The sequence below is a fragment of the Oncorhynchus mykiss genome, chromosome 13 (genome assembly GCF_013265735.2).
Source record: "Oncorhynchus mykiss isolate Arlee chromosome 13, USDA_OmykA_1.1, whole genome shotgun sequence".
Lineage (NCBI taxonomy): Eukaryota > Metazoa > Chordata > Actinopteri > Salmoniformes > Salmonidae > Oncorhynchus > Oncorhynchus mykiss.
The window spans coordinates 58,727,419-58,750,192 of record NC_048577.1 but is presented as its reverse complement, the minus strand read 5'-3'; the positions used below and the strand labels follow the sequence as shown (position 1 = coordinate 58,750,192).

The 22,774-nt window shown below is 45.1% G+C and overlaps 1 protein-coding gene across 4 annotated transcripts in view; it reads right to left on the bottom strand.

The window, feature by feature from the left end:
- LOC110518424 (protein mono-ADP-ribosyltransferase PARP14-like) overlaps positions 1-20,502 on the bottom strand; it is a 33,004-nt gene extending 12,502 nt beyond the window's left edge. For all 4 annotated transcript variants that reach the window (XM_036941734.1, XM_036941735.1, XM_036941736.1 and 1 more), the window contains exons 1-3: positions 20,258-20,502; positions 17,095-17,198; positions 3,641-3,674 (exon numbers count right to left, since the gene is read on the bottom strand). In XM_036941734.1, coding sequence (XP_036797629.1) covers positions 3,641-3,674; positions 17,095-17,198; positions 20,258-20,441 — 322 coding nt within the window. In that variant the 5' untranslated portion in view covers positions 20,442-20,502. The remainder of the gene's footprint in view (positions 1-3,640; positions 3,675-17,094; positions 17,199-20,257) is intronic.
- Positions 20,503-22,774: the final 2,272 nt, after the last annotated feature.

Genomic DNA, 22,774 nt, shown 5'->3' with positions numbered 1-22,774 from the left:
CATATGACATTCTCCCAATCTTCTTCTGGATCATCCAAATGCTCTCTAGCAAACTTCAGACGGGCCTGGACATGTACTGGCTTAAGCAGGGGGACACGTCTGGTACTGGAGGATTTGAGTCCCTGGCGGCGTAGTGTGTTACTGATGGTAGGCTTTGTTACTTTGGTCCCAGCTCTCTGCAGGTCATTCACTAGGTCCCCCCGTGTGGTTCTGGGATTTTTTCTCACCGTTCTTGTGATCATTTTGACCCCACGGGGTAAGATCTTGCGTGGAGCCCCAAATCGAGGGAGATTATCAGTGGTCTTGTATGTCTTCCATTTCCTAATAATTGCTCCCACAGTTGATTTCTTCAAACCAAGCTGCTTACCTATTGCAGGTTCAGTCTTCCCAGCCTGGTGCAGGTCTACAATTTTGTTTCTGGTGTCCTTTGAAAGCTCTTTGGTCTTGGCCATAGTGGAGTTTGGAGTGTGACTGTTTGAGGTTGTGGACAGGTGTCTTTTATACTGATAACAAGTTCAAACAGGTGCCATTAATACAGCTAACGAGTAGAGGACAGAGGAGCCTCTTAAAGAAGAAGTTACAGGTCTGTGAGAGACAGAAATCTTGCTTGCTTGTTTGTAGGTGACCAAATACTTATTTTCCACCATAATTTGCAAATAAATAAATTAAAAATCTTACAATGTGATTTTTTGGATTTTTGTTCCTTATTTTGTCTGTCATAGTTGAAGTGTACCTATGACGAAAATTACAGGCCTCTCTCATATTTTTAAGTGGGAGAACTTGCACAATTGGTGGCTGACTAAATACTTTTTTTGCCCCACTGTATATGTGTTTGGACCTGACGAAGGGGTACTGGCAGGTGCCACTGGCAGCGACCTCCTGGGAGAAGACTACCTTCTCCACTACCGGGTTCTGCCTTTCGGGCTCCACGGGGCACGAGCGACCTTTCAGCGACTCATGGACCGTGTCCTGTGGCAGCACATGGAGTACGCAGCTGCTTATCTGGCTGACATCATTGTGCACAGTGACAGTTGGTAGTCACCTCTTTGTAAGTTACAGGCCGTGGTTGATGCGCTAAGGGATGCAGGCCTGACCGCGAACCCCCACAAGTGCAAGCCTGGCTACGCCGAGGTGGAGTACCTGGGATATCAGATCGGGAGGGGAAATGTGAAACCCCAAGGAAAAAAAATAAAATTGCTGCTATTAGGGGATGGCCGGTCCCCCGAACCAAGAGGCAGGTGAGGTCATTCCTGGGGTTAGCAGGGTACTACAGTAGATTTGTATCTACCTTTGCCGCAATTGCTTCTCCCTTCACAGACTGAAAAAAGGCATGACTACTCCAGACAGTGCGATGGATGAAGGACACAGAGGCGACATCCAGACCCTGAAGGATGCGCTATGTTCGCACCCGGTACTCGTCACACTGGACTTCTCAAAAAACCTTCTGGTCCAGACAGACACATCTGACACAGGTGTAGGGACCGTTTTGTCCCAGGAGCAGGAAGGTGAGGAGCACCCCATCATGCATGTCAACAGGAAGCTCCTCTCGAGGGAGAATAAATACTCTATTGTCAAGAAGGAGTGCCTCGCCGTGAAGTGGGCACTGGACACCCTCAAGTATTACCTCCTTGGGAGAAAGTTCACCCTAATCACTGACCATGCCCCCCTTGTGTGGATGGCAAGAGGTAAGGACACATATGACCGTGTCACCCGCTGGTTCCTGTCCTTACAGCGACCAGGAGGTCTACCCCGGGGGATGGTAATAGAGGGGAGGTAGAGATGGTAATAGAGGGGAGGTACGTGAGGTGACGTTGGCTCCCTCTGCTGGGAATACGGGAGCTGGGCAGCCCGACATGGACAGCTCTAAGTGGAGGTAATTAGAGGAAAGTGCCAACCAGCCGTGGAGGCCAAATAAAAGGAGCATGGTGACACACCGTGGGAGAGAATGTGGAGAGACCGACACCAAGCAAAAGTAGAGAAGAAGGACTGAGCGAAACCTATGTGATTTTCTTTGTTTTATTCATTTTCTGTTTTAGTAAAGTTGTTTTTGCGGACGAAAGCCTCCCATTTCTGTGGCAATCTCTGCACGCTCAACCCAACACCCCACATTTTACCACAATATATTAACTCAGAAAAAAAAGAAAAGTCTCTTTTTCAGGACCCTGTGTTTCAAAGATAAATCGTAAATATCCAAATAACTTCACAGGTCTTCATTGTAAAGGGTTTAAACACTGTTTCCCATGCTTGTTCAATGAACCATAAACAATTCATGAACATGCACCTGTGGAACAGTCGTTAAGACACTAACAGATGGTAGGCAATTAAGATCACAGTTATGAAAACTTAGGACACTAAAGAGGTCTTTCTACTGACTCTGAAACACACCAAAAGAAAGATGCCCAACACGTTGTTTCATTGTTTTGCAATGACACAGAGCACATGGAGTGGAATGTTGGTTTAAAACAGGTTCTAGATGTCTGGTCCATTAATTGAATCATGACTGAAATGGGAGATGAGTCAGAGGGGACTCTAACATTAACATACTTGTTATAAAACCCCCTAAAAAAATATATTGCTGCCATCTGTCAAAATAATTTCCATAGTTGAAAAACATCTATATCATCGTTCATGGAAATTAAAATGTATAGTTAAGCTGATGATATCCTTACATATTTAAAGTTGAGAGGACTTGAAATAAAAAGTTGAGTCAACTTTTAAAAAGATCTATGGAAGCAGCTGCAAAATAATTTTCTAGTTCTCTCAACTTTGGCAAATGTGTTGAGACAACTCAGGAATGTGTTATTGTAGAATTTTCCTTCCACAAAGTTCAGTAAGGCTGTTTGCCTTGATTTTTTAAAGTTGACTGAACTTCCAAATGCTTTCAGTGTGCATGAATATTACACTAGGCATCCGTATATATGTCCAAAGTTGAATGAGATCTATTGAATAACCCTTGGATCAATCTGTTTTGACTGATATAAAATCTAAGTGGACAGACCTTACATTCCAGCCAACAGGCATATCAGTAAGGCAACAGGCATATCAGAAAGGCAACAGGCATATCAGAAAGGCAACAGGCATATCAGAAAGGCAACCACTCCCATAATATCCCATGAGTCCCCATGTTAATTATTTGTAAAAGGTGATGACATTCTCTTGCAATAAGACATATTTCTAATTAAGCAATACAGCTCAAGGAGGTGTGGTATATATTTTTTATTTTATTTTACTAGATAAGTCAGTTAAGAACAAATTCTTACTTTCAAGCTCTGGGATTTGAACTTGCAACCTTTCGGTTACTAGTCCAATGCTCTAACCACTAGGCTACCCTGCCACCCACAATATATGGCCAATATACCACGACTAAGGATTGTTCTTAAGCTTGACACAAGGGATTGCTTGGATACAGTCATTAGCCGTGAAATAGCCACAAACCTCTGAGGTGCCTTATTGCTATTATAAACTGGTTACCAACATAATTATTTTTCATTTTTTGTCATACCCGTGGTATATGGTTTGATATACCACGGCTTTCAACAGTCAGCATTCAGGGCTCAAACCACCCAGTTTATAATACAATCATTTACAATAACCCTAACCCTCTTCCATATTGACCTAAAGTTAAATGTTTTGTACTTACGTTGTTTGCTTGAGTTGACAGCAGATGGTATTTCCTAAACATAAAAATCATGTGTTAAGTTTGATGGGGCTTGTCCACAGAATATATAGTACCAGTCAAAAGTTTGGACAGACAAGGGTTTTTCTTTATTTTTACTATTTTCTACATTGCAGAATAATAGTGAAGACATCAAAACTATGAAATAACACATATGGAATCATGTAGTAACTCAAAGTGTTAAATCAAAATATATTTTATATGAGATTCTTCGAAGTAGCCATCCTTTGCATTGATGACAGTTTTGCACACTCTTGGCATTCTTTCAACAAACTTCATGAGGAAGTCACCTGGAATGCATTTCAATTTGTGAGAATATTTTCCTTCTTAATGCGTTTGAGCAAATAAGTTGTGTTGTGCCAAGGTACGGGTGGTACAGTTGAAGTCGGAAGTTTACATACACTTAGGTTGGAGTCATTAAAAATCGTTATTCAACCACTCCACAAATTTCTTGTTATCAAACTATAGTTTTGGCAAGTCGGTTAGGACATCTACTTTGTGCATGACAAGTAATTTTTCCAACAATTGTTTACAGAGATTATTTCACTGTATCACAATTCCAGTGGGTCAGAAGTTTACACATACACTAAGTTGACTGTGCCTTTAAACAGCTTGGAAAATTCCAGAAAATTATGTCATGGCTTTAGAAGCTTCTGATAGGCTAATTGACATAATTTGAGTCAATTGGAGGTGTACCTGTGGATGTATTTCAAGGCCTACCTTCAAACTCAGTGCTTTACATCATGGGAAAATCAAAAGAAATCAGCCAAGATTTTATTAAAACCTTCCCCAACCAGAAACCGTGGATTGATGGCAGCATTCGCACAAAAATGAAAGCGCAAACCACTGCTTTTAATCACGGCAAGGCGACCGGAAACATGACTGAATACAAACAGTGTAGCTATTCCCTCTGCAAGGCAATCAACAAGTTAAGTGTCAGTATAGATGTAACGGATGTGAAACGGCTAGCTTAATTAGCGGTGGTGCGCGCTAAATAGCGTTTCAATCGGTGACATCACTTGCTCTGAGACCTTGAAGTAGTGGTTCCCCTTGCTCTGCAAGGGCCGTGGCTTTTGTGGAGCGATGGGTAATGATGCTTCGTGGGTGACTGTTGTGTGCAGATGGTCCCTGGTTCGCGCCCGGGTATGGGCGAGGGGACTGTCTAAAGTTATACTGTTACATAGAGACAAAGTACAGTCGCAATTCAACGACTCAGACACGAGACATATGTGGCAGGGTCTACAGTCAATCACGGATTACAAAAAGAAAACAAGCCCCGTCGCGGACACCGATGTCTTGCTCCCAGACAAACTAAACAACTTCATTGCTCGCTTCGAGGACAATACAGTGCCACCGACATAGCCCGCTACCAAAACTTGCGGGCTCTCCTTCCCTGCAGCCAACGTGAGTAAAACATTTAAACGTATTAAACCTCGCAGGGCTGCCGGCCCAGACAGCATCCCTAGCCGCATCCTCAAAGCTTGCGCAGGCCAGCTGGCTGGTGTGTTTACGGACATATTCAATCAATCCCTGTCCCAGTCTGCTGTTCCCACATGCTTCAAGAGTGCCACCAAAGTTCCTGTTCCCAAAAGGCTAAGGTAAGTCGTTTAGCTAAGGTAACTGAGCTAAACGACTATTGCCCCGTAGCACTCACTTCCATCATCATGGAGTGCTTTGAGACAAACTGAAATGGTCCACCCACATAGACAGCATGGTGAAGAAGGCGCAACATCTCAAGACATCAGTTAGGAATATTTAAAGCATACTTCCATAGTTGTGGCAAAATGGCTTAAGGACAAAAAAGTCAAGGTAGTGGAGTGGCCATCACAAAGCCCTGACCTCAATCCTATAGAAAAATGTGTGGGCAGATCTGAAAAAGTGTGTGCGAGCAAGGAGGCCTACAAACCTGACTCAGTTACACCACCTCTGTCAGGAGGAATGGGCCAAAATTCACCCAACTGGTTGTGGGAATCTTGTGGAAGGCTACCCGAAATGTTTGACCCAAGTTTAAATTGTTTAAGGCAATGCTACCAAATACTAAGGTGTACGTAAGCTTCCGACAAACTCTATATAGAAGATAGCCCTATTTGGTAAAATACCTAGTCCATATTGGCAAGAACAGCTCAAATATGCAAAGAGAAATGACAGCACATCATTACTTTAAGACATGAAGGTCAGTCAATCTGAAAAATGTCAAGAACTTCTTCAAGTGCAGTTACAAAAACCATCAGGCACCATGATAAAACTGTCTCTCATGAGGTCCGCCACAGGAAAGGAGGACCCATAGTTACCTCTGCTGCAGAGAATAAGTTCATTAGAGTTAACTGCACCTCAGATTTCAGCCCAAATTAATGTAACAGACACATGTCAACATCAACTGTTCAGAGAAGACTGCATACTGCATTAATCAGGACTTCATGGTCGAATTGCTGAAAACAAAAACACTAGTAAAAGGACACCTATATAAAGAAGAGACTTGCTTGGGCCAAGAAACACAAGCAATGGACACCAGACTGGTGGAAATCTGTCCTTTGGTCCAAATTTGAGATTTTTGTATCCAACTGCTGTGTCTTTGTGAGACACGGAGTAGTTGAACAGATAATCTCTCCTTATGTGTGGTTCCCACGGTGAAGCAAGGAGGAGGAGGTGTGATGGTGTTTTGCTGGTGACACTGTCAGTGATTTTTCTTTAAATTCAAGGCACACAGCATTCTGCAGCGATACGCCATCCCATCTGGTTGTTTTTCAACAGACTGTGTAAAGGCTATTTGACCAAGGAAAGTGATGGAGTCCTGCATCAGATGACCTAGCCTCCACAATCACGTGAAGTCAACCCAATTGAGATGGTTTGGGATGAGTTGGACTGCAGAGTGAATGAAAAGCAGCCAACAAGTGCTCAGCATATGTGGGAACTCCTTCAAGACAGTTGGTTGAGAAAATGTGTCACACCCTGATCTGTTTCGCCGGTCTTTGTGCTTGTGTCCAGCCCCCTCAAGGTGTCACCCATCTGTCCCATTATCCCTTGTGTATTTATACCTGTGTTCTCTGTCTGTTGCCAGTTCGTCTCGTCAGGTTCTTACCAGCATGCTTTCCCGTTTCTCAAGTTCTTCCCTTCTGACCATTCTGTTTGATCTGACCCCGAGCCTGCCTGCCGTCCTGTACCTGCCTGACTCCGACCTGATCACGAACCTCTGCCTGTCCTCAACCTGCCCTTTGCCTGCCCCGTGATTATAATAAAGTATCTGAGAACTGTACTATCCACCTCCTGTGTCTGCATATGGGTCATATCCTGAGTTGTGATAGAATACCAAGAGTGTGCAAAGCTGTCATCAAGTCAAATTTGAAGAACCTCAAATATATATATTTGGATTTGTTTAACACTTTTTTGGTTACTGCATGATTCCATATGTGTTATTTCATAGTTTTGGTGTCTTCACTATTATTCTACCCAGTTAGAAAATATTAAAACTAAAAACCCTGAATGAGTATGTGTCCAAACTTTTGACTGGTACTGTACATGTAATCCAGCAAATCTTTAGTAAAACACATTTACTGTCAATATCACACTACTGTATATACGATTCAGAACAAAAGACAGCAGCAGTGAATGTGGCCTTGAAGCTGTTAGAGGGTCGGAAATGCATGCTTGAATAGTGGCCGCATTCCAGGGTGACGACTTTGCAGACGCCTATCAGATCACACAACTCCTGGATAGGTGTTGAACATTTATTTTCTTTCTTTTTTATTTCACCTTTATTTAACCAGGTAGGCTGGTTGAGAACAAGTTCTCATTTACAACTGCGACCTGGCCAAGATAAAGCACAGAGTTACACATGGAGTAAACAAGAAACAAGCCAATAATACAAACAAGTCAATGACACAGTAGGAAAACAATAACGTTTATATACAATGTGTGCAATAGGCATTAGGAGGTAGGAAATAAATAGGCCATAGGAGCGAATAATTATAATTTAGCAGATTAACACTGGAGTGATAAATGAGCAGATGATGATGTGCAAAGGAGCAGATAATTAAATAAAATAAAAACAGTATGGGGATGAGGTAGGTAGATTGGGTGGGCTATTTACAGATGGACTATGTACAGCTGCAGCGATCGGTTAGCTGCTCAGATAGTTTATGTTTAAAGTTGGTGAGGGAAATAAGTCTCCATCTGCAGCAATTTTTGCAATTCGTTCCAGTCACTGGCAGCAGAGAACTGGAAGGAAAGGCGGCCAAATGAGGTGTTGGCTTTGGGGATGATCAGTGAGATATACCTGCTGGAACGTGTGCTACGGGTGGGTGTTGTTATCGTGACCAGTGAACTGAGATAAGGCGGAGCTTTACCTAGCATAGACTTGTAGATGACCTGGAGCCAGTGGGTCTGGTGATGAAAATGTAGTGAGGGCCAGCCGACTAGAGCATACAGGTCGCAGTGGTGGGTGGTATAAGGTGATTTGGTAACAAAACAGATGGCACTGTGATAGATTGCATCCAGTTTGCTGAGTAGAGTATTGAAAGCTATTTTGTAGATGACATCGCCGAAGTCGAGGATCGGTAGGATAGTCAGTTTGTCATGTACTGTCATGTTGTGTCTTGTCTCTGTCCTTTCCCTTCACCCTGTCTCCCTCTGCTGGTCGTTGTTAGGTTACCTTTTCTCCCCCTCTTTCCCCCAGCTGTGCCTTGTCTCCTCCTAACCACCTCGTCACCCCTTTTCCCACCTGTTCCCTTTTTCCCTCTGATTAGGTCCCTATATCTCTCTCTGTTTCTGCTCCTGTCTTTGTCGGATTCTTGTTTGTTGTGTTTCATGCCTGAACCAGACTGTCGTCATGTTTGCTGTAACCTTGTCTTGTCCTGTCGGAATCTGCCGGTCCGTCTGAGCCTACCTATGTTTGGTAATTAAAGAAGCTCTGTTTAAGTTAATTCGCTTTTGGGTCCTCATTCACGCACCGTAACAGAAGAATCCGACCAAGAATGGACCCAGCGACTTCGGATCCTCTCCACTCAGCCGTCGGGATCCAGGGAGCGATGCTAGGCAGACACGAGCAGGAAGTGTCTGCTGCTCGACATGCCGTTGAGACCCTGGCCACCCAAGTCTCCAACCTCACAGAACAGGTTCACCATCTCCGCCTCGATCCACCGGCCACTTCCAGGGCTTTCGAATCTCCGGAGCCCAGAATCAATAACCCGCCGTGTTACTCTGGGGAGCCCACTGAATGCCGCTCGTTCCTCACCCAGTGTGATATTGTGTTTACTCTCCAGCCCAACACTTACTCCAGGAGCACTGCTCGTGTCGCCTACGTCATATCTCTCCTTATTGGACGGGCTCGTGAGTGGGGCACGGCAATCTGGGAGGCAAGGGCTGAGTGTACTAACCAGTATCAGGACTTTAAGGAGGAGATGATACGGGTTTTTGATCAATCTGTTTTTGGGGAGGAGGCTTCCAGGGCCCTGTCTTCCCTATGTCAAGATAATCGATCCATAACAGACTACTCTATTGAGTTTCGCACTCTTGCTGCCTCCAGTGGCTGGAACGAGCCGGCTTTGCTCGCTCGTTTTCTGGAGGGTCTCCGCGCAGAGGTAAAGGATGAGATTCTCTCCCGGGAGGTTCCTTCCAGCGTGGATTCCTTGATTGAACTCGCTATTCGCATTGAGCGACGGGTTGATCTTCGTCACCGAGCTCGTGGAAAGGAGCTCGCGTTCTCCGTTGCCCCCCTCTCCGCATCACTACCATCTTCCTCTGCCGGCTCGGGTGCTGAGCCCATGCAGCTGGGAGGTATCCGCATCTCGACTAAGGAGAGGGAACGGAGAATCACCAACCGCCTCTGTCTCTATTGCGGTTCCGCTGGTCATTTTGTCACTTCATGTCCAGTAAAAGGCCAGAGCTCGTCAGTAAGCGGAGGGCTACTGGTGAGCGCTACTACTCCTGTCTCTCCTTCAAGATCCTGCACTACCTTGTCGGTCCATTTACGCTGGACCGGTTCGTCAGCTTCCTGCAGTGCCTTAATAGACTCTGGGGCGGAGGGCTGTTTTATGGACGAGACCTGGGCTCGGGAACATGACATTCCTCTCAGACAGTTAAAGGAGCCCACGGCCTTGTTCGCCCTGGATGGTAGTCCTCTCCCCAGGATTCAGCGTGAGACGCTACCTTTAACCCTCACTGTTTCTGGTAATCATAGTGAAACCATTTCTTTTTTAATTTTTAGTTCACCTTTTACACCTGTTGTTTTGGGCCATCCCTGGCTAGTTTGTCATAATCCTTCCATTAATTGGTCTAGTAATTCTATCCTCTCCTGGAACGTCTCTTGTCATGTGAAATGTTTAATGTCTGCTATCCCTCCTGTTTCCTCTGTCTCTTCTTCACAGGAGGAGCCTGGTGATTTGACAGGGGTGCCGGAGGAATATCACGATCTGCGCACGGTGTTCAGTCGGTCCAGGGCCACCTCTCTTCCTCCACACCGGTCGTATGATTGTAGTATTGATCTCCTTCCGGGAACCACCCCCCCCCGGGGTAGACTATACTCTCTGTCGGCTCCCGAACGTAAGGCTCTCGAAGATTATTTGTCTGTAGCTCTTGACGCCGGTACCATAGTCCCCTCCTCCTCTCCCGCCGGAGCGGGGTTTTTTTTTGTCAAGAAGAAGGACGGGTCTCTGCGCCCCTGCATAGATTATCGAGGGCTGAATGACATAACAGTGAAGAATCGTTATCCGCTTCCTCTTATGTCTTCAGCCTTCGAGATCCTGCAGGGAGCCAGGTTTTTCACTAAGTTGGACCTTCGTAACGCTTACCATCTCGTGCGCATCAGGGAGGGGGACGAGTGGAAGACGGCGTTTAACACTCCGTTAGGGCACTTTGAATACCGGGTTCTTCCTTTCGGCCTCGCTAACGCTCCAGCTGTCTTTCAGGCATTAGTCAATGATGTCCTGAGAGACATGCTGAACATCTTTGTTTTCGTTTACCTTGACGATATCCTGATTTTTTCACCGTCACTCCAGATTCATGTTCAGCACGTTCGACGTGTCCTCCAGCGCCTTTTAGAGAATTGTCTTTTTGTGAAGGCTGAGAAGTGCACTTTTCATGCCTCCTCCGTCACATTTCTCGGTTCTGTTATTTCCGCTGAAGGCATTAAGATGGATCCCGCTAAGGTCCAAGCTGTCATTGATTGGCCCGTCCCTAAGTCACGCGTCGAGCTGCAGCGCTTTCTCGGCTTCGCGAACTTCTATCGTCGTTTCATCCGTAATTTCGGTCAGGTGGCAGCTCCTCTCACAGCCCTTACTTCTGTCAAGACGTGCTTTAAGTGGTCCGTTTCCGCCCAGGGAGCTTTTGATCTCCTCAAGAATCGTTTTACATCCGCTCCTATCCTTGTTACACCTGACGTCTCTAGACAGTTCGTTGTCGAGGTTGACGCGTCAGAGGTGGGCGTGGGAGCCATTCTTTCTCAGCGCTCCCTCTCTGACGACAAGGTCCACCCATGCGCGTATTTTTCTCATCGCCTGTCGCCGTCGGAACGTAACTATGATGTGGGTAACCGCGAACTGCTCGCCATCCGGTTAGCCCTAGGCGAATGGCGACAGTGGTTGGAGGGGGCGACCGTTCCTTTTGTCGTTTGGACTGACCATAGGAACCTTGAGTACATCCGTTCTGCCAAACGACTTAATGCGCGTCAGGCGCGTTGGGCGCTGTTTTTCGCTCGTTTCGAGTTCGTGATTTCTTATCGTCCGGGCTCTAAGAACACCAAGCCTGATGCTTTGTCTCGTCTCTTCAGTTCTTCAGTAGCCTCCACTGACCCCGAGGGGATTCTCCCTGAGGGGCGTGTTGTCGGGTTGACTGTCTGGGGAATTGAGAGGCAGGTAAAGCAAGCGCTCACTCACACTCCGTCGCCGCGCGCTTGTCCTAGGAACCTTCTTTTCGTTCCCGTTCCTACTCGTCTGGCCGTTCTTCAGTGGGCTCACTCTGCCAAGTTAGCCGGCCACCCTGGCGTTCGGGGTACGCTTGCTTCCATTCGCCAGCGTTTTTGGTGGCCCACCCGGGAGCATGACACGCGTCGTTTCGTGGCTGCTTGTTCGGTCTGCGCGCAGACTAAGTCCGGAAACTCTCCTCCTGCCGGCCGTCTCAGGCCGCTTCCTATTCCCTCTCGACCGTGGTCTCACATCGCCTTAGATTTTGTCACCGGACTGCCTTCGTCAGCGGGGAAGACTGTTATTCTTAGGGTTGTCGATAGGTTCTCTAAGGCGGCTCATTTAATTCCCCTTGCTAAGCTTCCTTCTGCTAAAGAGACGGCACAAATCATCATCGAGAATGTTTTCAGAATTCATGGCCTTCCGTCAGACGTCGTTTCGGACAGAGGTCCGCAATTCACGTCTCAATTTTGGAGGGAGTTTTGCCGTTTGATTGGGGCTTCCGTCAGTCTCTCTTCCGGCTTTCACCCCCAGTCTAACGGTCAAGCAGAACGGGCCAATCAGACTATTGGTCGCATCTTACGCAGTCTTTCTTTTCGCAACCCTGCGTCTTGGTCAGAACAGCTCCCCTGGGCAGAATACGCCCACAACTCGCTTCCTTCGTCTGCGACCGGGCTATCTCCTTTTCAGAGTAGCCTCGGGTACCAGCCTCCGCTGTTCTCATCTCAGTTCGCCGAGTCCAGCGTCCCCTCCGCTCAGGCTTTTGTCCAACGTTGCGAGCGCACCTGGAAGAGGGTCAGGTCTGCACTTTGCCGTTATAGGACGCAGACTGTGAGGGCTGCTAATAAGCGTAGAACTAAGAGTCCTAGATATTGTCGCGGTCAGAGAGTTTGGCTCTCCACTCAGAACCTTCCCCTTAAGACGGCTTCTCGCAAGTTGACCCCGCGGTTCATTGGTCCGTTCCGTATTTCTCGGGTCATTAATCCTGTCGCAGTTCGACTTCTTCTTCCGCGATACCTTCGTCGCGTCCACCCGGTCTTCCATGTCTCCTGCATCAAGCCCGTCCTTCGCGCCCCCGCTCGTCTTCCCCCCCCCCCCCCCCATCCTTGTCGAGGGCGCACCCATCTACAGGGTCCGTAGAATTTTGGACATGCGTCCTCGGGGCCGTGGTCACCAGTACCTCGTAGATTGGGAGGGGTACGGTCCTGAGGAGAGGAGTTGGGTTCCCTCTCGGGACGTGCTGGACCGTGCGCTGATCGAGGATTTCCTCCGTTGCCGCCAGGTTTCCTCCTCGAGTGCGCCAGGAGGCGCTCGGTGAGTGGGGGGGTACTGTCATGTACTGTCATGTTGTGTCTTGTCTCTGTCCTTTCCCTTCACCCTGTCTCCCTCTGCTGGTCGTTGTTAGGTTACCTTTTCTCCCCCTCTTTCCCCCAGCTGTGCCTTGTCTCCTCCTAACCACCTCGTCACCCCTTTTCCCACCTGTTCCCTTTTTCCCTCTGATTAGGTCCCTATATCTCTCTCTGTTTCTGCTCCTGTCTTTGTCGGATTCTTGTTTGTTGTGTTTCATGCCTGAACCAGACTGTCGTCATGTTTGCTGTAACCTTGTCTTGTCCTGTCGGAATCTGCCGGTCCGTCTGAGCCTACCTATGTTTGGTAATTAAAGAAGCTCTGTTTAAGTTAATTCGCTTTTGGGTCCTCATTCACGCACCGTAACACAGTTTTACTAGGGTAAATTTGGCGGAGTGAGTGAAGGAGGCTTTGTTGCAAAATAGAAAGCCGATTCTAGATTTGATTTTGGATTGGAGATGTTTAATATGAGCCTGGAAGGAGAGTTTACAGTCTAACCAGACACCTAAGTATTTATAGTTGTCCACATATTTTTAGGTCGGAACCGTCCAGGGTGGTGACGCTAGTCGGGCGGGTGCGGGCAGTGAACGGTTGAAAAGCATGCATTTGGTTTCACTAGCGTTTAAGAGCAGTCGGAGGCCACGGGAGGAATGTTGTATGGCATGTAAGCTCGTTTGGAGGTTAGTTAGCACAGTGTCCAAGGAGGGGCCAGAGGTATACAGAATATTGTATATTGAATATTGTATACAGGTATTGTCTGCGTAGAGGTGGATCAGGAAATCGCCTGCAGCAAGAGCGACATCATTGATATACACAGAAAAGAGTCAGCCCGGGAATTGAACCCTGTGGTACCCCCATAGAGACTGCCAGAGGTCCGGACAAAATGCCCTTAGATTTTACACAATGAACTCTGTCTGCAAAGTAGTTGGTGAACCAGGCAATGCAGTCATTAGAAAAACCAAGGCTATCGAGTCTGCCGATTAGAATACGGTGATTGACAGTTGAAAGCCTTGGCCAGGTCGACGAAGACGGCTGCACAGTACTGTCTTTTATCGATGGAGGTTATGATATCGTTTAGGACCTTGAGCATGGCTGAGGTGCACCCGTGACCGGCTAGGAAACCGGATTGCACAGCGGAGAAGTTACGGTGGGATTCGAAATGGTCAGTGATCTGTTTATTAACTTGGCTTTCGAAGACTTTAGATAGGTAGTGCAGGATGGATATAGGCCTGTAACAGTTTGGGTCTAGGGTGTCACCTCCTTTGAAGAGGGGGATGACCGCGGCAGCTTTCCGATCTTTAGGGATCTTGGACGATACGAAAGAGAGGTTGAACAGGCTGGTAATAGGGGTTGCAACAATGGCGGCAGATAGTTTTAGAAAGAGAGGGTCCAGATTGTCTAGCCCATCTGAATTGTATGGGTCCAGGTACTGCAGCTCTTTCAGAACATTTGCTATCTGGATTTGGGTGAAGGAGAAGCTGGGGAGGCTTGGGCCAATAGCTGCGGGGGGTGTGGGGGGGGAGCTGTTGGCCGGGGTTGGAGTAGCCAGGAGGAAGGCATGGCCAGCCGTTGAGAAATGCTTATTGAAATGTTCGATTAACATGGATTTATCGGTGGTGACTGTGTTACCTAGCTTCAGTGCAGTGGGCAGCTGGGAGGAGGTGCTCTTGTTCTCCATTGACTTTACAGTGTCCCAAAACTTTTTGGAGTTAGAGCTACAGGATGTGATTTTCTCCTTGAAAAAGCTAGCCTTTGCTTTCCTGACTGACTGCGTGTATTCGTTCCTGACTTCCCTGAACAGTTGCATATCGCAGGGACTATTTGATGCTATTGCAGTCCGCCACAGGATGTTTTGGTGCTGGTCAAGGGCAGTCAGGTCTGGAGTGAACCAAGGGCTATATCTGTTCTTAGTTCTGCATTTTTTGAACGGGGCATGCTTATCTAAGTTGGTGAGGAAATAACTTTTAAAGAATGACCAGGCTTCCTCGACTGACGGGATGAGCTCAATATCTTTCCAGGATACCCGGGCCAGGTCGATTAGAAAGTGTTTTAGGGAGCGTTTGACAGTGATGAGGGGTGGTTGTTTGAGCGGACCCATAGCGGATACAGGCAATGAGGCAGTGATCTCTGAGATCCTGATTGAAAACAGTGGAGGTGTATTTGGAGGGCAAGTTGGTCAGGATAATGTCTATGAGGGTGCCCATGTTTACGGATTCAGGTTCTGCTGTTGACATGCATGAAACCAAGGCTTTTTCGATCACAGAAGTCTACAAATGAGGGTGCCTGGGGACACGCAGGGCCTGGGTTTACCTCCACATCACCTTTGGAACAGAGGTGGAGTAGGATGAGGGTACGGCTAAAGGCTATCAAAACTGGTCGCCTAGAGAGTTGGGAACAAAGAATAAAAGAAGCAGATTTCTGGGCGTGGTAGAATAGATTCAGGGTATAATGTGCAGACAGGGTTATGGGGGGGTGCGGGTACAGCGGAGGTAAGCCCAGGCACTGAGTGATGATAAGAGATGTTGTATCTCTGGACATGCTGGTTATAATGGGTGAGATCACCGAATGTGTGTGAGGTGGGACAAAAGAGGTATCAGAGGTATGATGAGTGAACTAGGGGCTCCATTGTAAACTGAAACAATGATAACTAACCTAAACAACAGTATACAAAGCATATTGACATTTGAGAGAGACATACAGCGAGGCATAAAGTAATCACAGGTGTTGATTGGGAGAGCTAGCTAAGACAACAACGGGTGAGACAACAACAGCTAATCAGCTAAAAACAACAGGTAAAATGGCGATGACTGGGCAGAGAGGGTCGGTTAACTACACAAAGAGCCTGAGTTTGCGGCTGGGGCCGACAGATAAACAAAAAATAAACAGAATAGAGTACCGTGATGAATGGACAGTCCAGCAGGCATCAGCTACGTAGATAAGTGATCACAGGGTCCAGGGGGCAGCAATAGATGGAACAGGGAAGCAGTGGAGTAGTCGCTAGCACGCGGGCGACAAGGCGTTTAAAGTTAGTAGCCCGGGGCTAGTAGAAGCGTCTGCTACGAGGTCGGACGGAGGCCGGTTGAAGGCACAGCGGATGGAGTATTCGTCGGCAGACCAGTCGTGGTGGTGCGGCGGGGCGCCGTGTTGACAAAGGATCCAAGCCAGATGGCGAAAGAGGTGTTGTAGTCATTTAGTTTGCGCCCTGCTCACGGCTAACTGGTGCTAGCTTCGGGGCAGGGGCATTAGCCACTTTAGCCACTCGGTAGCAGCGGTGATCCGGTGCCAAGGTCCAGAGCTTAAGGCAAGGATCCGGTGTAGTAGTGTGTTCTAGCCGTGTTTTGCGTATGCAACCAGGTGATGAATGCATGTACCCAGGAGACAACAACCTTGCCTCAGAGCCAGCTCCTTCTTGGCCTCTTGGTCAGCAAATCCAAGTGGATTATTGTTAGTTCAAAGTGGTGACCCCAAAACAAAGATATATAAAAACAAAACAACAAAGAGGCTAAACTAAAGAGGGTAAGTAACAAAAAAACAACACCAACACTGGCTGGACGAGAGGCCTCTGGCCAAAGGTGAACAACTGATTAGGCCCGTGAGGTGGGCCTCAGGGATAGCTTCGGTACTGGGTAACTCGGAGGTTGCTAGCTAGCTGTGAAGATCAGGAGTAATCGTCCAGGGATTACGGCAGTAATCCGGCGTTGTAGTGGAGAGACAGTCCGATACTGGTAGGCTGGCGAGTATTATGCTGGCAAAAAAAAAGGCTGGTATCTGTGCAACAGGTAAAGCCCGCTAGTAGCGGTTAACAATGACTAAATAGCTTGCACACTAATTAGCTGGTTAGCTTCTGATGGCTAGGTGGTTCTTGCTATAAGGTCTAAAAATAAAAAATAATAGCGGTTCCGAATCACATTGGGTGAGGCAGGTTACCGGAAGGTATAATTGAACTAAAATGGAAGAGAGATTGAAAATAAAATTGAAATATATACAAAAAAGACGAAAAATACACAAGTACACGAGAGGATGAACAAAACACATCTGCACTGCTACGCCATCTTGGATGAACATATCCAGGAACCACATCATATGATATAGCAATCTGATGCCTGACTGTGCAGATGATGTCTGCAATACTGTCTGCCTGGAATGCAACCACTATCAGGGAGGGGCCAAGCTTACCTGTGCAATTGTGACCTCATCTGATGGTAGACGAAGATTCAGTTTAAGCACACCTTGATCCAACTTGATCTTGTGTTCTTGCTTTTCAAGAACCATCTGCCTCACTGTGTGTGGAAAAGAAAATTACTTTTGCCTTGTACTAAAGCTTCAAAGTTTGAAACTAGTAAATAAAAATCACAGACGTGGGACTGTTCAGTATAATATCAAATTGTTACTTCAGGGGAGAGGAATTTGTAGCAATTCCCCTCAGATTAAAGACATTCTGAGATTTGAAAAAGAGCAAAATGGTGTCCATGTCACTTGCTTTGTTATAAAGATGAGCAATGGGGCCAAATGTAACCCCTCTCAAATTCATAGACAGCATTCTATATGCAAAGACAGAGTCATCCAACAGATAGTATTACCCATGTTTATAATATTATGTAGAATGAGGGATATCTTGAAAGATTTTTTATCACTGTTTATACAAGGGAATTATAGTCTGTATTAAACAATTCAATAATATATGTCTTATTGATCACTATCTTTGTGTATATGGTATTAACCCATTAAGGATGCAACCTATAATTGCATTGAAATTATATTATTATTATTGTCATTATTATTAATATTAAGCCTAACTACATGGTCTGTAACCTGATTTGGTGTGTGCATAAATGAGAGGTAAGCGTATGCGACCAGGTGATGAATGCATGTACCCAGGAGACAACAACCTTGCCTCAGAGCCAGCTCCTTCTTGGCCTCTTGGTCAGCAAATCCAAGTGGATTATTGTTAGTTCAAAGTGGTGACCCCAAAACAAAGATATATAAAAACAAAACAACAAAGAGGCTAAACTAAAGAGGGTAAGTAACAAAAAAACAACACCAACACTGGCTGGACGAGAGGCCTCTGGCCACAGAATGCCAATCATCTTGATGCTACCAGCTGTTATGCTTATTAGGCTTCTTGGCAGAGCACAGCCTGTGACCTGGTTGGTGCTGTCACCTGGGGATTGAGTGTTGACCTGAGTGTCACCTGAGTGTGTGGAAGTTTTCTTGTCTATGTCCTAACACTAAACTTCCGCCCCATATCATAACATCTATTATTATTATTAATAATGAATGTTACCAAGTACAAGGACATTCTTCACTGGAAAGTACCATGTAATGTGTTGGTCCCATGTTGCGCGAGCTGAAATTAAATATCCCAGAAATGTTCCATATGCCAAAATTCTTCTCTATCATATTTTGTACATCCTGTTAGTGAGCATTTCTCCTCTGCCAATATAATCCATCCACTTGAAAGATGTGGCATATCAAAAAGCTGCTTAAACAGCATGATCCTTACACAGGTGCACCTTGTGCTGGGGACAATAAAAAGCCACTAAAATGTGCAGCTTTGTCACACAACACAATGCCACAGATGTGAGCGTGCAATTGGCATGCTGATTGCAGGAATGTTCAGCAGAGCTATTGCCAGAGAATTTAATGTCAAGTTCTTTATCATAAGCTGCCTCCAAGGTCGTTTTAGAAAATTTGGCAGTACCTCCAACCAGCCATATAACCGCAGACCGCAGATATGGCGTTGAGTGAGTGAGCAGTTTGCTGATGTCAACGTTGTGAACAAAGTGCCCCACGATGGCAGTTGGGTTATGGTATGGGCAGGCATAAGCTACGGACAACGAACACAATTGCATTTTATTGATGGTAATATGAATGCACAGAGATACCGTGACGAGACCCTGAGGCCCATTGTCCTGCCATTCGTCCGCCACCATCCCTTCATGTTTCAGCATGATAATGCACAGCCCCATGCAAGGTTCTGTACACAATTCCTGGAAGGAGAAAATGTCCCAGGTCTTCCATGGCCTGTATACTCACCAGACATGTCACCCATTAAGCATGTTTGGGATGCTCTGGATTGACATGTACGACAGGATTTTCCAGTTCCTGACAATATCCAACAACTACACAGCCATTGAAGAGGAGTGGGACAACATTCCACGTTCCACAATCAACTCTATGCGAAGGAGCTGCGTCGCACTGCATGAGGCAAATGATGGTCACACCAGATACTGACTGGTTTTCTGATCCACACCCCTACCTTTTTTTAAGGTATCTGTGACCAACAGATGCATATCTGTTTTCCCAATCATGTGAAATCCATAGATTAGGGTCTAATTTATTTATTTAAATGGAGTGATTTCTTTATATGAACCGAGACTCAGTAAAATCTTTGAAATTGATGCATGTTGCATTTATAGTTTTATTCAGTATATTTACATAATGTGATTTTAGTGCCAAAGATCATATTTTTTCATAACCCTGTTAGGAGTTGATGTTATTCTTCAATAACACAGACCCTAAAGCAAATCAGGGGGAGAAAAATAGGTTTGTTCAAAGAGATCAAATCATAGTTGTTATGCTGGGAAGCAGATGGTAGATGTTTATTATTCCCTGTCCTCAATGGTTTCTCCTTTGAACAAAGAGACAGGATGTAGTTTATAACCCAACCCTAGCCAGTGGTAGACCAATTAGAATTCCATCTCAGTCTCCAGACTTCAAACCTATTGAAAACCAGTGGTTTGAATTGAAGAGGGCAGTCCATAGGCACAGACGAAGGATATCAAGGATCTGGAAAGACTCCATATCGAGGAATGGTCTATGATCCCTCCTAATGTCTTCTCTAATCTCATTAAATATTTGAGAAAATTGGTCCTGAGCCAGCTCCTTCTTGATCGGCCAGTTCAAGCAGATCATTTTTTGTTCAGAGTTCGTGACCCAAAATAAACATATATTAAAAGGAAATAACAAAGAGGCATGCAAGTAAATAAGTACAATTAAAATAGAGAGCAGCTCGCTTACTAATTAACAATATAACATTATACAATATCTTAACTTGTTTTTCAGGTTTATCATGGTTTTCTTAAAGATAGACAAGCTGAGCTCATGATGTATAGGTCTGCCAAGTATGCTCAAAGTGAAACTAGAAAGAACATGCAAATACAGTTTCACTTTCTATTTGAAATCATGTGCAAAATGTTAGTGTGTAATGAAAAACTTTTGTTTTACAAGAACAGTGTCATGCCCTACAGTTTTTATTTTCCATTATTATTTAGAATATCTATGATAAAAGATCATAACCTAATTTGTGGAAAAAATGACTGGCCTTTTTATAACTTACCCTCTGCAGTCCGGAACCACACAACTGCTCCTTGTCCTTTTGAGATTTCATATTCAACTAGACAATCACCGCCGTTGGATGACTTTTTACTTTGAAAATATTTAACCAACTTGTTTTTAAGTTTAGGAATATCTGGGTTTCCTTCGAGCTCAACCAGCACGGAAAATAAGTATGATTCTGCCATTGCTGCTGGACACGAACTGAACAAATTTACTGCAGGGTGGGTGTCTTGGTTCTAGTTTCACTTTCGCTTCTTGCTCTATTCATAATGAGAACAAAATGTTACAAAAGCGCAAGTCATTCAAACACCACATGGCCAAAGGTATGTGGACACGCTTCATGTTACACAACACATGTATGTTTTGTTCAATAAAGTGCATATTTATATCCAAAAATCTAATTTTACATTGGCGTGTTATGTTCAGTAGTTCCAAAACGTGGTGATTTTGCAAAGAGCCACACAAATTCACAGAAATACTCATAATAAACATTGATAAAAGATACAACTATTATACATGGAAATTTAGATAAACTTCTCCTTAATGCAACCGCTGTGTCAGATTTAAAAAAAACTTTACGGAAAAAGCATACCATGCAATAATCTGAGTTCAGCGCTCAGAGACCAAAGCAGCCAAACAAATATCCGCCATGTGGAGTTCTCAGAAGTCAGAAATAGCATTATAAATATTCACTTACCTTTGAGGATCTTCATCAGAATGCACTCCGAGGAATCCCAGTTCCACAATCAATGTTTGATTTGTTCGATAAAGTTCGTAATTTATGTCCAAATACCTCCTTTTTATTAGTGTGTTCAGCCCAGTAATCCAAATTCATGACGCGTGAGCAGACGGCCAGACTAAAAGTCAAAAAGTTCCGTTGCATGTCATAGAAACATGTCAAACGATGTATAGAATCAATCTTTAGGATGTTTTTAACATAAATCTTCAATAATGTTCCAACCGGAGAATTCCTTTGTCTTTAGAAATGCAATGGAAAGCAAGCTAACTTTCACATGAACGCGCATGGTCAGCTCATGGCTGCTGGCAGACCTCTGACTCATTCCCCTTTCATTCGGCCCCCCTTCACAAGGTTCTAAAGGACCTAAAGAACAAGGTTCTAAAGACTGTTGACATCTAGTGGAAGCCTTAGGAAGTGCAAGATGACCAATTTCCCACTGTATCTTCAATCGGGGATGAGTTGAAAAGTTACAAACCTCAGATTTCCCACTTCCTGTTTGGATTGTTTCTCAGGTTTTTGCCTGCCATATGAGTTCTGTTATACTCACAGACATCATTCAAACTGTTTTAGAAACTTCAGATTGTTTCCAATCCAAATATACTAATAATATACATATATTAGCAACTGAGACTGAGTAGCAGGCAGTTTATTCTGGGCACCTCTGGGCACCTTATTCATCCAAGCTACTCAATACTGCCCCCAGCCATAACAAGTTATGTAACATGTATAATGAATAATTAGACAAACTTAACTATTAGTAATTATTCGATTATGTAATATGTATAATGAATTAGAATGATAAACTTCAGTCTAATACGGTTTGGTCGAGACAAGTAGAAATGTGTGTGTGACTAAGAAAATACAGAGAACAATTAAACTGTGCATGACCTGACCTGGTTAGAACTCTGAGAAACTTACGTCAGGAAAGGGAGTCCTGTCAAGGTCCCTCTAATCTCGGGAGGATGGAACTGCCAGCTTTGTAGTGATAAACGAATGGTGAGAACTATGGGGAAAGATACATCCCACCTACTGTTTGTGTGTCTGTATGTGCGTGTAGGAGGCAGGGAGAGGGTGAGTTATAAAACGGCATGTCTTTGTATTTTGGACTTCAGAACGTTCTCGTGAATAGCTTTACGGACCTTTTGCATAAACTGAGTCTTTGCCTAATTATTATTAAACCCAGGGTCTTACAAACCTCGGGGATTGGTCAAAGCTTAAATAGGTGTTAGTTATTATCATGGGGATTGAAAGTTCTTGTGACAGTTTGGTCCAGATCTCAATATCTTTTTCTGTCGTTCCATGGAGACTGTCACGCCCTGACCTTAGATATCTCTGCTTTTCTGTATATTTTGGTTAGGTCAGGGTGTGACTAGGGTGGGTACTCTAGTTTTTGTAAGTCTAGGGTTGTTGTATGTCTAGGGGTTTTTGTATGTCTATGTTGGCTTGATATGGTTCCCAATCAGAGATAGCTGTTTATCATTGTCTCTGATTGGGGATCATATTTAGGTAGCCATTTTCCTAATTTGTGTTGTGGGATCTTGTCTATGTATAGTTGCCTTAGTGCACACCAGTAGCTTCACGTCTAGTTTGGTTGTTTGTTGTTTTGTTCAGTGAGTTTCAGTTTCTTAAAATATGTGGAACTCTATGCACGCTGCGCCTTGGTCTCATCATTACGACGATCGTGACAGAGACACCAAAACCGTGCATGGGTGCATGAAATATCTGTAGATTAAAGACCTGGCCCCAGTCTGAGGGTTCTTTACAGGCCGGTGGTGAACT